Source organism: Electrophorus electricus, chromosome 1 (genome assembly GCF_013358815.1).
Source record: "Electrophorus electricus isolate fEleEle1 chromosome 1, fEleEle1.pri, whole genome shotgun sequence".
Classification (NCBI taxonomy): Eukaryota; Metazoa; Chordata; class Actinopteri; order Gymnotiformes; family Gymnotidae; genus Electrophorus; species Electrophorus electricus.
The window spans coordinates 13,882,612-13,896,583 of NC_049535.1; the positions used below are offsets into that span (position 1 = coordinate 13,882,612).

General features: G+C 40.2%; 1 protein-coding gene across 5 annotated transcripts in view; it reads left to right on the plus strand.

Moving 5' to 3' along the window:
- Window positions 1-13,972, plus strand: part of cep170ab (centrosomal protein 170Ab) — a 46,544-nt gene that overhangs the window by 20,101 nt on the left and 12,471 nt on the right. For all 5 annotated transcript variants that reach the window (XM_027013912.2, XM_027013903.2, XM_027013920.2 and 2 more), the window contains 5 exons: window positions 3,013-3,148; window positions 3,262-4,638; window positions 4,750-4,993; window positions 11,636-11,741; window positions 12,163-12,297. In XM_027013912.2, the coding sequence (XP_026869713.2) occupies window positions 3,013-3,148; window positions 3,262-4,638; window positions 4,750-4,993; window positions 11,636-11,741; window positions 12,163-12,297 (1,998 nt within the window). The remainder of the gene's footprint in view (window positions 1-3,012; window positions 3,149-3,261; window positions 4,639-4,749; window positions 4,994-11,635; window positions 11,742-12,162; window positions 12,298-13,972) is intronic.

Here is a 13,972-nt window from a genome sequence, read left to right on the forward strand (position 1 = left end):
TACATTGGGTGGTTTGTCAAACAGTTCCCTCTCAATAATCTCCATAAGTATTCCTGAAACAAATGTACTTGTGTCTTGACTGCTTTCACTGCCCTCTAGAACATTCACTATCCTCACATTAGTCCTGAGTGACCAGTATTTTAGCTTTTTACTTGGTCGGTAATGCAAACTTTGTTTTTGCAGCATCTCAATAGTTGCCTTGGCAGCTGCAACTTTTTCAAAGTTCTCACCAGAGAGAGATTTACATTTACATTTACAGCATTAGCAGATGCTCTTATCCAGAGCGACTTACAAAAGTGCTTTGTCATTTACTCATAGAATATATCCTAGTACAGTACAGTAGGAGTCCAACATGCCAATGAATTAGAATACTGTAGAATACAGGGATCAATGCTGATACCTAGAAGTACAAAATACATAAGGTCTATCTTAAACAATGATAAGTGCAATAAGTGCTAGAGTTTGTTAAACAACATAAACAATACCCTACAATAAGTACTCATTTAGTCAGTCAAAATGGGAGCAGGGTCAATTATCCTTTAAATATTCTGCAAATAGATGGGTTTTCAGTCTGCATTTGAAGACTGCAAGGGACTCTGCTGTCCAGACAGCAAGTGGGAGTTCATTCCACCATCTTGGAGCCAGGACAGAAAATAGTCTTGATGCTTGTCGTCAATGAGAGCTGAAGCAAAGTATTTCAAGCCGAGCCATACTTGAGGTTCGAAGTACTCGAGGTACGGACTGGGCCTTGACCATTGACCACACGTATGAAGGAACTGGTCCATTTTTGGCTTTGTAGGCAAGCATCAAGGTTTTAAATCTGATGCGTTCAGCTACTGGGAGCCAATGACAGGAGCACAGCAGTGGAGTAACGTGTGAACTTCGGAAGATTGAAGACCAGTTGTGCTGCTGCATCCTGGACACATTGTAGAGGTTTGATGGCTCTTAGAGGAAGACCAGCAAGTAGCGAGTTGCAGTAGTATAGTTTTGAGATCACAAGAGACTGCACAAGCACCTGGGTAGCTTCCTGCGAGAGAAAGGGCCGAATCCTTCGTATGTTACAAAGGAGGAATCTGCAAGACCAGGATAGATTAGAAACATGAGTTGAGAACAACAACAGGTTGTTCAAACTTATACCCAGGCTATGGGCCGCTTCGGATGGTGATACCAGGGAGTTCTCGAAGGAAACTGTAAGGTCACGGTAAAGGTTGGGAATACCTGGGATGAACAGAAGCTCTGCTTTACTGGGGTTTAGCTTCAAGTGGTGGGCTGTCATCTATGACATGATGTCAGTCAAGCATGCTGAGATATGTCTTGAGGCCTGCATGTCAGAGGGAGGGTGGAAAAGAAAGAAATAATTGAGTGTCATCAACATAGCAGTGTATTAGAAACCATGAGAAGATATTACATCACCAAGAGAATGAGTATACAGAGAGAACAGAAGGGGGCCTAATACTGAGCCTTGTGAAAACCAGTAGAGAGTCTACACGGTTTGGATATGGATCCTCTCCATGTCACCTGATAGGACCGTCCCTCCAGATAGGACTGAAACCATCTCCAAGCAGAGCCAGTCACACCAAGCCTGGAGAGAACAGACAGAAGAATGTTGTGGTTCACTGTGTCAAAGGCTGCTGAAAGGTCTAGAAGAATCAAAACAGATGACAGTTTGGCAGCATGAAGGTTTTCCATCACTGCTGTAAGGGCTTTTGAGACTACCGGTCTGTAGTTGGTAACGCTGGGGCTGTCAAGTGTGGCCTTCTTGAGAATTGGTACCACCCTGGCAGTTTTGAATGCAGTTGGCACGTATCCAGAAGATAAGGAGTTGTTGATGATGACAGAGATAAAAGGACGCAGATCTCTTGCGATTGTCTGGAACAGAGTGGAAGGAATTGGATCCAGTGGACATGTAGTTGCATTGCTGGATGTCAGGAGTTGAAGAATTTCATTTGAGGAGAGAGGAGAAAAAGAAGTCAGAGAGTTGGATGTTGGGGAATACACATTGGTTGGAGGAGTGGGAACAGAGGAAAATGACTGGTGGATTGCTGCAACCTTCTCCTCAAGTAAGGTGATGAAATCCTCCAGAGTTGAGGAAGGAGGGGGAGGGGGAGGATTAAGGAGAGAAGAAAAATAGTGAAGAGCTTACATGGATCAAATCTTTCTCTAGTAGGATGACTTTGTGGATGTTACTTCCAGTGAGAACTTGGAAAGGAGAGACTGGTATGAGCTGTGGTCTGAATCTAGGTGAGATTTCCTCAACTGCCTCTCTGCAGTCCTTGGTACGCTCCTGTGGCAGCAAAGTATTTCTGTTAGCCAGGGGGCAGGTGGGGAGGACTTTGGAGGTTTAGAGGAGAGAGGGCACAGAAGATTCATTGATGAGGAGAGTGTAGAAATGAAAGAATTTGTAACTGTATCCAAAGAGAGAGAAGACAGAGAGTCAGGGTGTGGAAGGGTGGACAAAATAGTAGAAGTAAGGGAAGAGGGAGTTATGGGGTGCAGATTGCAACGGAAGGAGGAGAAATGCGTTGGGGAGGACTGAATGGAAAGAGAAGGAAGGGAGAGAGAGAAGGAGAGAAAGTGATGGTCCGAGAGGTGGAGGGGGGATCCCATTGTAATCATGTGATTTTGGAAACTATCAATAGTAGGTGTTCAGAGATGTTTACAAATAGTTTGGACACTGACTGGCTCACGAAGACCACTTCAGAATGTTCACACATGGTCCCTCGTCATTGTGCTTGCACCGAAGGCAGGCATGGCTGCTACTATACTAGCAACAGTTGTGTTAGCTCTTATTGTCATTGTTGCTGATGGTTTATGTTTGCTCATTTTATGACCCAAATGATGCTGGGCCTATACCTTATGTAACATTATGCATGAGAAGTTAAGAATTTAATGAAATACAAAAGTGAAAAGCAGAGTCCCTTTGTCTTGTGTCTTACACCCTTGTCAAGTACATTTATTTTTAAATTAATTTATTTTTTAAAAGCTAATTTTATATACTGATTCTTCCATTAGGTGTTGCCTGATGACCTAGTTGTGGTAGGAGGTCCAAGGTGGGTGTCTCAGTGGGCCAGTCTAGCTGCAAGTCATATAAGGACAGACCCTGAGGGCTCTGGGGCTGAATCTACTATGTTTGCTACTGATGAAAAAGGTTTGCATTTCAGAATATATGTAATAGTTTGTATATTTCTAAAAATGTGTAAAAGCTTATAGAAACTTGGGGATTGGTGTTTGAAAACTAAGTTTTATATTATGGTTCCCCAGGTAATAACACTGAACCAAGGGTTCCAAGAAGATCCAATTCCTTTGTTTCCTCATGTCAATCACAGCCAAAGAAGACCCACCCTAAGGTCCCCTCAGAAAACTCTGAAATGGATACAGTGACCACTGAGGAAGAGTGGTCCCAGCACAGAAACATAACACCCTCATCTGAAACTCAGGCCCAAGAGCTACAGGGAAAAGACAACCAGCTCCATGAAATGTGTAGAACTAGACAAAGAGTGGCAAGAGTTAACGCATCAACAGGTGGGACTAGGGTGAACAAACAAACTACAACTAAAGGTCATGAGAGGGGGCATAACATCTGTCAGCAAATACCCTACACCAGAACTGGAAGTGGAGAAAAAAATCACGAAAATGAGAGTGGAAAAAGCAGGCGAGAGGAAAAGGAGAAGTCAGCAAAGCCCTTGCTAAGGCAGGAAAGCTTCACAGTAGAGAGGTCCAATGCCAATATCCCCCTGGAGCTCATTCCATGCATTGATGATCCTCATACAACAAGCCAAGGTAAGCAAATAGGCAGCATCAATGAGGACATTTTGCTGAAGGACTCAGAGGCTGTGACAGTTTTCCTGGAAAACACTCTTTCAGACCTGGCAGACCCAGCCAGCTATTCCCTAGAGGGTTCTGTCTCCCCAGAGTCTGATATAGATACCACCAGTACTGTGAGTCAAGCTGGGGGAGAAGTTGGATGCAAGAAGAAAGTTAGTCGTCCAATTCATGGCACAGCCAACAAAAACACCAGTGACACAAAACTTAGGTCTCATACATGTGCACCAACTCATTCACAATCCCGTGCTTGGACCTCACTTGATCTGACAGATGATGACCTTAATGCCTCTCTGAAAGACCCACAGCCTCGTTGCTGGGGTCAAACTAGATTAAGAACAGAGACAAGCAGCAGAACCAAAGGAGCAAAGACAAGGACAGCAGCTGCTGCATTTTCTTCATCCAGACCAGCTTCACTGCCACAGCCCAGGCCCACTCGTGCCTCTCTACTCCGCCGTGCCCGGCTAGGAGACAGTACTGATCCAGACCTGGCTGATATTGATAGAGTGTCTGTAGCCTCTGAGGCATCTACTGCAAGTTCTGCATCCAGACCCTCAGCCAATCGCAGGACCCTTTCCCGGATTGAGGCACTGGCCCAGCCACGGAAGCCCAGAGTTAGCTCTCCTTCAGCACGCAGTGACTCAGAGGCCACATCAAGGCGGACCAGGGTACTTGTCTCTCGCCCAGGTTCAGATAGTGCATTACGACTTGGGCTGCAATCCACAGCAGTAAGTGGGCTAAGAGGTAGAACCAACAGCACTTCCAAACTACCTGATAAGTCAGCTGGAAATTTGTATGTTCACAAAACTCCTACAGGTAAGTAAGCAGGTATGTTACATCTAAGGAAGCATATAAATTTAAATATTACTTAGTCTAAACCTAGTGCCTTTTTTCATTGTTGTAACCCAGCTTTTTTCATTGTTGTAGCCGGTGGAAGGTGGCGGCGTGTGCCTATTGAGTATGTATCCACATCAGAGGATGAGTTTGGTTCTAATCACCACTCAACTAAAAACACCCGGTCACGATTGATGGCCCCATGTGCGACCCAGCTAGGTGGGTCAGCCCCTGCCCTACAAAATGCAGGAGGAATATCCCTGCCTATACAGCAGTCCAATAGAGAACAGGATGACTACATGAAGGACTGGACCGCCCACAGTGAGGAGATTGCTAGGTAAAATGCTGGGGGGTTTTTTGTTTGTTTGTTTTTTTACAAAAAAAAAACCATTTCCCCATGATCAAAAACATTCAAGGAATACTCCAATGCTTTTGAATCTAATTTCTATCTACCGCAAATCTAGCTTGTATAATAAAAGTTAAATGGCAGTTGTTGAGAAAAAGCTCAACAATTGCCAAAAATTATATGAGATTTCTATTTTTTTCTATGTAGAAAAGAATTTCTACAAAATGTTTGTCCATGGTAATTGACTATAAGTTACTGAAGCAGTAGATAAATATTAGGAAATATAATTAAACATTAATATAATGACATGATGATAAGCTTAAACTCTACTGCAGCTCATATAAGGAGAATATAAATATTTTTATCATATTAATAACTAATTATCAGCCACATTATTTGAATGACGAATATAATTTACTAGCAATGTAGACTTGCATTTGAAAAATGCAAATCTTACAGAATATAAAATTACAAATCTTACAGAATAAGATGTATTCAGTTACAAATTACTTCTTAGTTGTTACTAAATAATTATCCATGAATTGTGCTTGTAGTAATCCTTTAATGAAACAGTAAAATAAGATATCAGATTGCAGTTGTTCATAAGTAAAATTTAATTTCCTAATTTTTACTAAATAATAATTTGCTAAATGAGTCTCTAATTAAATAGTAAAATAAGGGTAACAAGTTGTAATCATTTAGAAATAAAGTATTTATCTTACAATTGTTTTTAAATGGTAACTTCTGATCATGTATGAGCAGTAATAAGATATTTGAAATTTTATTTATATTTGAAAATAAATAAAACGTTAATCTCTTATAGTAGAATGTCTACTTAATCAACATATCACACAAGACTTGTATGTATTTTCAAAGTTTTAATGATGTGACAGTTATTACCCCAAAATAAATTAGATACTTCCATTGAAATCATGTGATATTATTGTTGTAAAATCCTAATGTACCACTTTGTTTGGAATATTTTTTCAATGGGGAATTCCAAAGCATATCTACTGTTCTTTTAAAATCTACATATGAAACACTATTACTGTCAGTATAATTAATGCACACTGTATATATTTCTATATACTCTGTTAGTTATGAACTATATGTCTTTGTCTCTGTGGTGTTCTAAGCATTTCTCCTGGCAAATCTGGATGTTTATCTTTACAAGGTAGCTAAATTGTCAGTGCTGGCAATTGGGACCAATGTTGTCTAACATTAGAAACACATTATTAGCTGTATGATAATCTGAAGCTTCATTTTATCTGTTAAGATAATGTTTCTAATATTGTAGATAGCAGGACATAAAATACATTACCATTATGATAGATCAACTTGTACACAAGCCTAGTCATTTTCAGTTCACTTTTTCTTCTTCTTCTGAGTTGGTTTCTGGTTTGAACATGTTTGGCTGAATTAATCCATATTAACACTTGCCATTTTGTCACATGCAGCAACTGGCAATATAGAAAACAAGCAGAGGTTTGTATGTTTGATGAGCAGAGTCAAAGGTGAGCAGTTAAGCTTGAGTTGGCTGGACATAGAGATTAGGAGTATTTGCATATTCATAGATGTGCATATAGATCACCTAATTACACGAGTATGGTCATTGGGGGATATTTTCTTGGAATTAACGTCTAAATATGCAGTTTTGATGAAAAAAAGGTTGTGTTTTAGGAGGTTAATTGATGACATGAGACGGTCTTTAAAACAGGTGTTTTTATGGGGTCCCAAGACAAACAGATGCAAGCTGTCTGATAATGCAGTTGCATGAAAAGGTTTTTAGCCCTTTTGAATTACATGGCTTTTTGCATGTATTTTATCTAAATCATTATAATAGACAATGTTACAGAACCAGAAGTACAAAATCAGGAGCCAAAAATCATTCAGAGGAAAAGGCAGATATCATAACCAGAATATCAAGAGAGGCCAAGTAACAGTAACAAAAACTCATGAGACAGATTAAAGCACAGAAAATATTACAGAAATAATAATAGCCAGGTTTCCATCCAAACGTTTTGCAGATGGTATGCGCATTTACAAAATTTGGGCAGAAAGAATGCAAATGAAACTGCAAATTAACTCGTTTATTTAAAAAATCTGTTTCCATCATTCTTATTTACATTTTGGTTTTAGTAATATTCTGACATTTTCACCTTATCCTAGCATAAAAATATTTTTTGTGATATTTACCACACAGGTTTTTTTGCACATTTTCAAAAATTTTCAGAAACTTGCTCGATGGAACACCCACTAATGGCTCAGAAATTATAATTCCAGGAATGGCAAGACTTTGCAGAGAGCTATAATCAAACACTGGGTTCAATAAGCAGCAGGTAATAAGCCTAAATAGTCTACAGGTATGCCATACCAATCAGTATTCCTGGGAAGGAGACCTCTGCTGGCTAGAGCTAGTATTATATCCAAGTGACTGAACAGATGCAGACCTGACAGTACCCCCTCCTGCATGGATAGCTCAAGAAGCCAAAACTGACTTCCCTTGGGTCCTGCCCCCAGGACAATGGGCCAGACAACTAGGATGATCTGTGAGAGAGTCTGTGATGAGGGACTAAGATGTCCTCAGCAGGAGCTAAGGCCCATTCTTCATGTACCACTCCCAGTCTACCATTTAGACCTTCCAACATCCCAGCATCTGGCCCTCTGATGTCCTTTTCTCAGACAGGTCACCAGAATGTACTGAAAGTCTGTGCTGTGTTCACAACCTCAAGTGCACTGTCACCACTGGGACGACCTGGGTGTTAGTCTTCCACATTCTCTATTCTTCTTTCAGTCCCTCCTATTTTTCCAACTTTTCATGGATGTTTCCATCACTAGAGACTGCAACATCTATTACCACTTCTGTCTTCTGCATCTTGTCCACTATCATGATGTCTGATTTGCCACTACTTGTTTGTCTGTGTGGATCTGGAGGTCCCACAGAATCTTAGCTGTGTTGTTCTCCACCACTCTCTGCTGTTACTCCCATTTGGACTTCAGGGTGTCCAGGTCATATGTGTTTCATACATTCCTGTATATATGATCCCTGCCAGTTGTTTGGGTCTCTCAGTGTGATTCCCTGCCAGTGTCTTGCATCCTGCTACTTGGTGCTGTATTTTATCACAGACTCCTTTGTACAGTCTGCATCTTGGATCTTGTCTGGGGTGGTACACCCTTGTTTTAATTGACCTAGTGCTTAGTGCTTGATCTTGCTATCATGGATGCTAGGCCTGCTTGATCTTCTGCTGCAATTGTTAGGATCCCACGTTTTATGTATTGAGAACATTTAGTAAAGGGTAAACACACATTAACAAGATTGCCTAATGCTAGGGAGACAGCAAAGGGTCAAATGTGATATCAAAGGAAATAACCAAATAAAACATGACCGTAATCCTTAGTTTTGATGTTTTTCGCTATCCTATGCTAATAAAATGCATGGAGCGGTACCTGCCTAAGGTGTCTAGACATGTTCTCCCTCATGGTCATTCTATCATTCAATGGTGGTGGAAAATCTTTCACAAGTAGGCAGGCCCTTCATACCTTAGTGTGACCCCATAGTATGATTTGCATTTGTTGCAAATTGTATACTATATTGCATACTACTAAAGGGGCCAATATGGGGTATACAGTGGGTTCTAAGTACAGTATGTGGTATACAGTGGGTTCTGAGTACAGTATGCAGTATACAGTAGGTAGTAGGCTATTTTGAACATAAGCAGCATCTTCATCCACTGCATACATAATTCTCCTGCCTTAATGAATACAGATACAAATGTTGGGTGTTCAGCACTTCCCTGTTTGATACTGTCATGGAGTTTTTTCTCTTCTCCCATTTAAGCTCAGTACAAGTGAAGAACACAGCACAAGTATTTTAAAAAATTAAGAATAAACTTTATTACAAAGAATCCATTCTCTGTAACAACGAATTCAGTCTCGAGAGGAAAAGCTAACATTTAATCATTTGTGTTAATCTTAAATACCTAAATTGTGTTGGAGAGGGGAATCAATGTCTCATTGGCTTTCATGAATTCTCTCTTGCTCACAGTTTCTCCCTATTGCCTGCCAGCTGATCAGCTACAGCAGATAGAATTTAAGGGGTCAGACTGACCTCAGTAATCTACAGTTTCCCTTGTCAGCATTAACACATATAGCTCTTAGCTCGTACTATGAGTTTGGTAATGAGCTGGATCTAGTAATATGTTTCACTGGTTCTTTGTTATGTCTTGGAATATGTTTAGCTCATTTCTCCCTGACAGAGATGGACACAGCTCAGCACATTCCTGGTGCCCAAGAAGTGTACTCATACACATGCAAAGCTCAGTTTGAGGTTCCCTCACAAGTCACATTAACAAATATAGAAATTGATTTTTTTAATGTATAAGTAGTTATTATAAAAGTAGAAAAAATTATATTCTGATTATTATTTTACAATACCTTCACTGTTTCTCTAAAAACAGTAAAAAATTTAAAAGATTGTGTTTGTTTTGACTGGTTGCATGTATCCACCTCAGATAGTCTCCTCCAGTGAGATAAGTTTGGTCCTACACTTCAATGGCAGGTCCCTGGTGAGTTTGAATGGATTGACAGTTAAAGAAATAGACCTCTGTTTTTCTCTCACTTCATCCTACCTTGGCCTGTAATCTTATCATGAACCTCATCCCACAGAACTCTGGGAATGTCTCACTTAGAAAGAGGAATCAGAGTCCATCTCTCAGAATAAGTAGTTCAGTTTATTGTAGAAGGCACACAGTTTTTATGCATAGTATAATGTAATGATTACATTACAAGGTGAAAGCACCCTGCCCCAACCTATCAGTGGAGACAGGAAGCTGGACCTCCAGGGGAAGGGAAGCAAGGGAGACAAACACATTCCAACACTTACACACAGTTAGATGGTGCACCTAAAAAAAAATAAAAAGATTATGTATAGAAAGGAGTTCTCCTCAACAACATTATCCCAACAGTTCTCCTCTTTTAGTCCACAGGAACACCTGAGCTGAGTGGAAAACCCCCATAAAAGCTAATAATTGGCACAAAAGCCTCAGCCTGTTCACAAAATGTGCGAGTATTCACATCCAGGTGGAATTATGTGTGCTGCTGTATATTATGAATATATGTGTACTTCAGATAAAAGTGTGAATATATTTCTCAGTCAAAAGTAAAATCAGGTGTTTCATAACCAGGCATGTTTTCATATTGATGAATATATGCACTTCCAATTTTAAGCTCGTTATTAAACGATTTGTACTTCACTAGTTATCTGTACATATACAGCACAATGATCATTCAGGAGTCAAACTGAAGTAGACACTTGGGCCAAGACATTAATTCACATCCAGGTCTTTGCGGCAGCATTTACGTTATATTTGATAACATCTGAGATAGAAGAAAATTTTTAATAAGCACCTTTTTGGGGGGGCGGGGGGATTTATATTGCATATGTGGATGCTGGAAATGAAATTTAAGTCATGTTCTACATTTTCTGATTCATTCAATCAATCAATCAAATTTATTTATATAGCGCTTTTTACAATATATGTTGTCACAAAACAACTTTACAAATGTCCAAATCTATGCTCCCAGTGAGCAAGCCAAGGGTGACAGTGGCAAGAAAAACTTCCTAGAGTATGAGGAAGAAACTTTGAGAGGAACCAAGACTCAAAGTGGGGGGCCATCCTCCTCTGGCCAACAATGGTCACCACAATAGTAACATTTTTAATAGAAAAATGAATAATAATAAAATGAAAAAAGCAATTAATATCTAGTCCAATTTTCTAGAAGTCCTAGTCTTGTGGTGTGTGCATGTCCAAAACCCATCCCACAAGAGAACGTCCATCAGGGGCAATGGAGAAGTACTTGGCTGGGATGGAGGTGTGGTGGGCTACAGCAGGGGTGGTGTGAGTAGCCATGGTAGCTGAAACGTGTTGAGGCTCAGTAACATCATGACATCAGGGGTAGGTGTACCTCGGCAGAAAGGGAGAATAGATTATTAGGCATGTCCAGGTATGAGGGTGTGTAAATTAGGGAACTATAATATGTAAAGATGGACTCCGGCAGACCTAGCTATGGCAGCATAGCTAAAAGGATAGAGCCAGAAGGACCCACAGACATGAGCACATCCTGGAGCATCACCGGGCAGTATATTGCGCATGTCCAGTGTAAGTCATCTATGTTATCTGGTGGAGGAATTTGTTGCCATGCTCTGTGGATTTCCATAACCTCGTTTCGTATATATCAATCTGATTAGAAGTAAGTTAATCGGTGATTGTATTAAAGTAACAGACCTTATAGAGATTGAATTTCATGTGAGAAATGCCAAGAGGTGATAATCCTTTGATGACCTGTAGTTAAATGCTAAATAGATCGATACATCTTCTGTCTAGCTAACTATCTCTCCAAGCCCTGCCCTCTGTCCGGAGCCTCCAGCTTCAAAGGCCCACAAAACCGGCACACACTAGAGTATTAATTCTATGCACTGTTCATGTGATAATATTTTGTTTTCCAAATGTCACATACCCTCACAAAACATGTTCAGTATGCACTGTTCATTTGATAATATCTTTTTCCAAATGTCATATACCCTCACAAAACATGTTCAGTTAAACTATGGTGGTATATTTTTGCCTTTTCCAGAATCAGTCAGGACCTGGCTAAAGATCTAGCCATGTTAGCACAAGAGATCCATGATGTAGCCGGAGAAATTGACTCAGTCAGTCCCTCTTCTGCACCTTCTGTTTTGGTAAGCAAGTGACTACATATCAATATATCAGAAAGTGGAACAACAAACATTTTTAGCAATTCCATGTATTCCAACATGAATACACTGTGACATGGAGAAGTTTGTGTGTGTGTGTGTGTGTGTGTATATGTGTATATATATATATTATATATATATATATTTATTTCTATACATGGTTCACAAAATATTTATATATATATATATATATATATATATATATATTTCTATACAAGGTTCACAATAAAAAATATATATATATATATATATTTATTTTTTTTTCTGTGTCTACTATTCTGTCTTCTGTGTTTGTGTCTACAGAATATATATTCTGTAGATGCCAATATATATATATATATATATATATATATATATATATATATATTAATTAAATGAACTAAACCTTCTCTTGTATATCTATGAGGTTGAGGACCGAGTGTTTATAGATGGGGTGGGAACTGCTCAAGATAGTAGCAGCAAAGTTGTGGAAATGAGATCTTGCAGAACCAGCAATCAACAGCCCCCAGCCATTCGCCGTCGGACCTGGAACAGAGATGAGGTGGGTTTTCTATACAAGGTTCACAATAAAAAAATCGAGATTTGGAAATGCCATAATACACTTTTAAATTTGAGCCCTTTTAAATGCATGAAATTGACCATATTTGCTCGAGCATTTGACTCACTATAATGTAACTTGTCAGGATTTTAATACTTTTGCACTGTGATGGAGCTAACCTCCACCACAGTGTGTTTATATGGACTCTATATTAGAGATGCACATATAGTACACTATATTACCAAACGTATTCATTCACCCATCCAAATAACTGAATTCAGGTGTTCCAATCACTTCCATGGCCACAGGTGTATAAAACCACAGGTGTATAGAAGCACCTAAGCATGCAGACTGCTTCTACAAACATTTGTGAAAGAACGGGTCACTCTCAGGAGCTCAGCCAATTCCAGCATGGTACCATGATAGGATGCCACCTGTGCAACAAGTCCAGTCATGAAATTTCCTGGCAACTAAATATTCCACAGTCAACTCTCTTTGGTATTATAATAAAGTGGAAGCAATTGGGAATGACAGCAACTCAGCCTTGAAGTGGTAGGCCACATAAAATGACAGAGCAGGGTCAGTGGTTGCTGAAGCGCATAGTGCGTAGAGGTTGCCAACTTTTTGCAGAGTCAATTGCTACCGACCTCCAAACTTCATGTGGCCTTCAGATTAGCTCAAGAACAGTGTGGAGAGCTTCATGGAATGGGTTTCCATGGCTGAGCAGCTGCATCCAAGCCTTACATCACCAAGCGTAATGCAAAGTGTCGGATGCAGTGGATTAAAGCATGCCGCCAATGGACTCTACAGCAGTGGAGACATATTCTCTGGAGTGACGACTCTCGCTTCTCCATCTGGCAACCCGATGGACAAGTCTGTGTTTGGCGGTTGCCAGAACGGTACTTCTTTGACTGCATTGTGCCAAGTGTAAAGTTTGGTGGAGGGGGGATTATGGTGTGGGGTTGTTTTTCAGGAGTTGGGATTGGCCCCTTAGTTCCAGTGAAAGGAACTGTTAATGCTTCAGCATACCAAGATTATGGACAATTTCTTGCTTCCAGCTTTGTGGGAACAGATTGGGGATGGCCCCTTTCCTGTTCCAACATGACTATGCAGCAGTGCACAAAGCAAGGTCCATAAAGACATGGATGAGCAAGTTTGTTATGGAAGAACTTGACTGGCCTGCACAGAGTCAGGAAGAATTGAAGCTGTTATAGCTGCAAAGGGTTGGCTGACATCATATTAAACCCTATGGATTAAGATTGCAGCCTGGGATGCAGAGGAAACCTCCAACAGTGGAGCAGACTCAGGCTGGCTCTTAGACTTCTTTTTCTTATGTTTCCTCCAGCTGGGCTTAGCCTGAACTGTTTCAGTCATTATTGAAAGTAGGTCATTTGTAGGCTGAGTAGAAATTGTCCACTGTGGACCCTTACCATATAACTCTAAAAGGGCCTTAGCATCAGCTGTACATCATACAGCCAACACTTGATCCTGCTCTTACACAACCTGGAAGTATCATGCTCATAAATCCAAGCTACGCTGTCTGCCAACCAATGTGTTGCCATTTTCCTGAGACGTTTCTCCTCTGTAGCTCTGTTGGTAATGGAACTAACTAGGGGGAAGAACCAAAAGAAACCAAACGAAGGAGAAACAAGGAAACAAAACCAGGAAGTAAATAAAC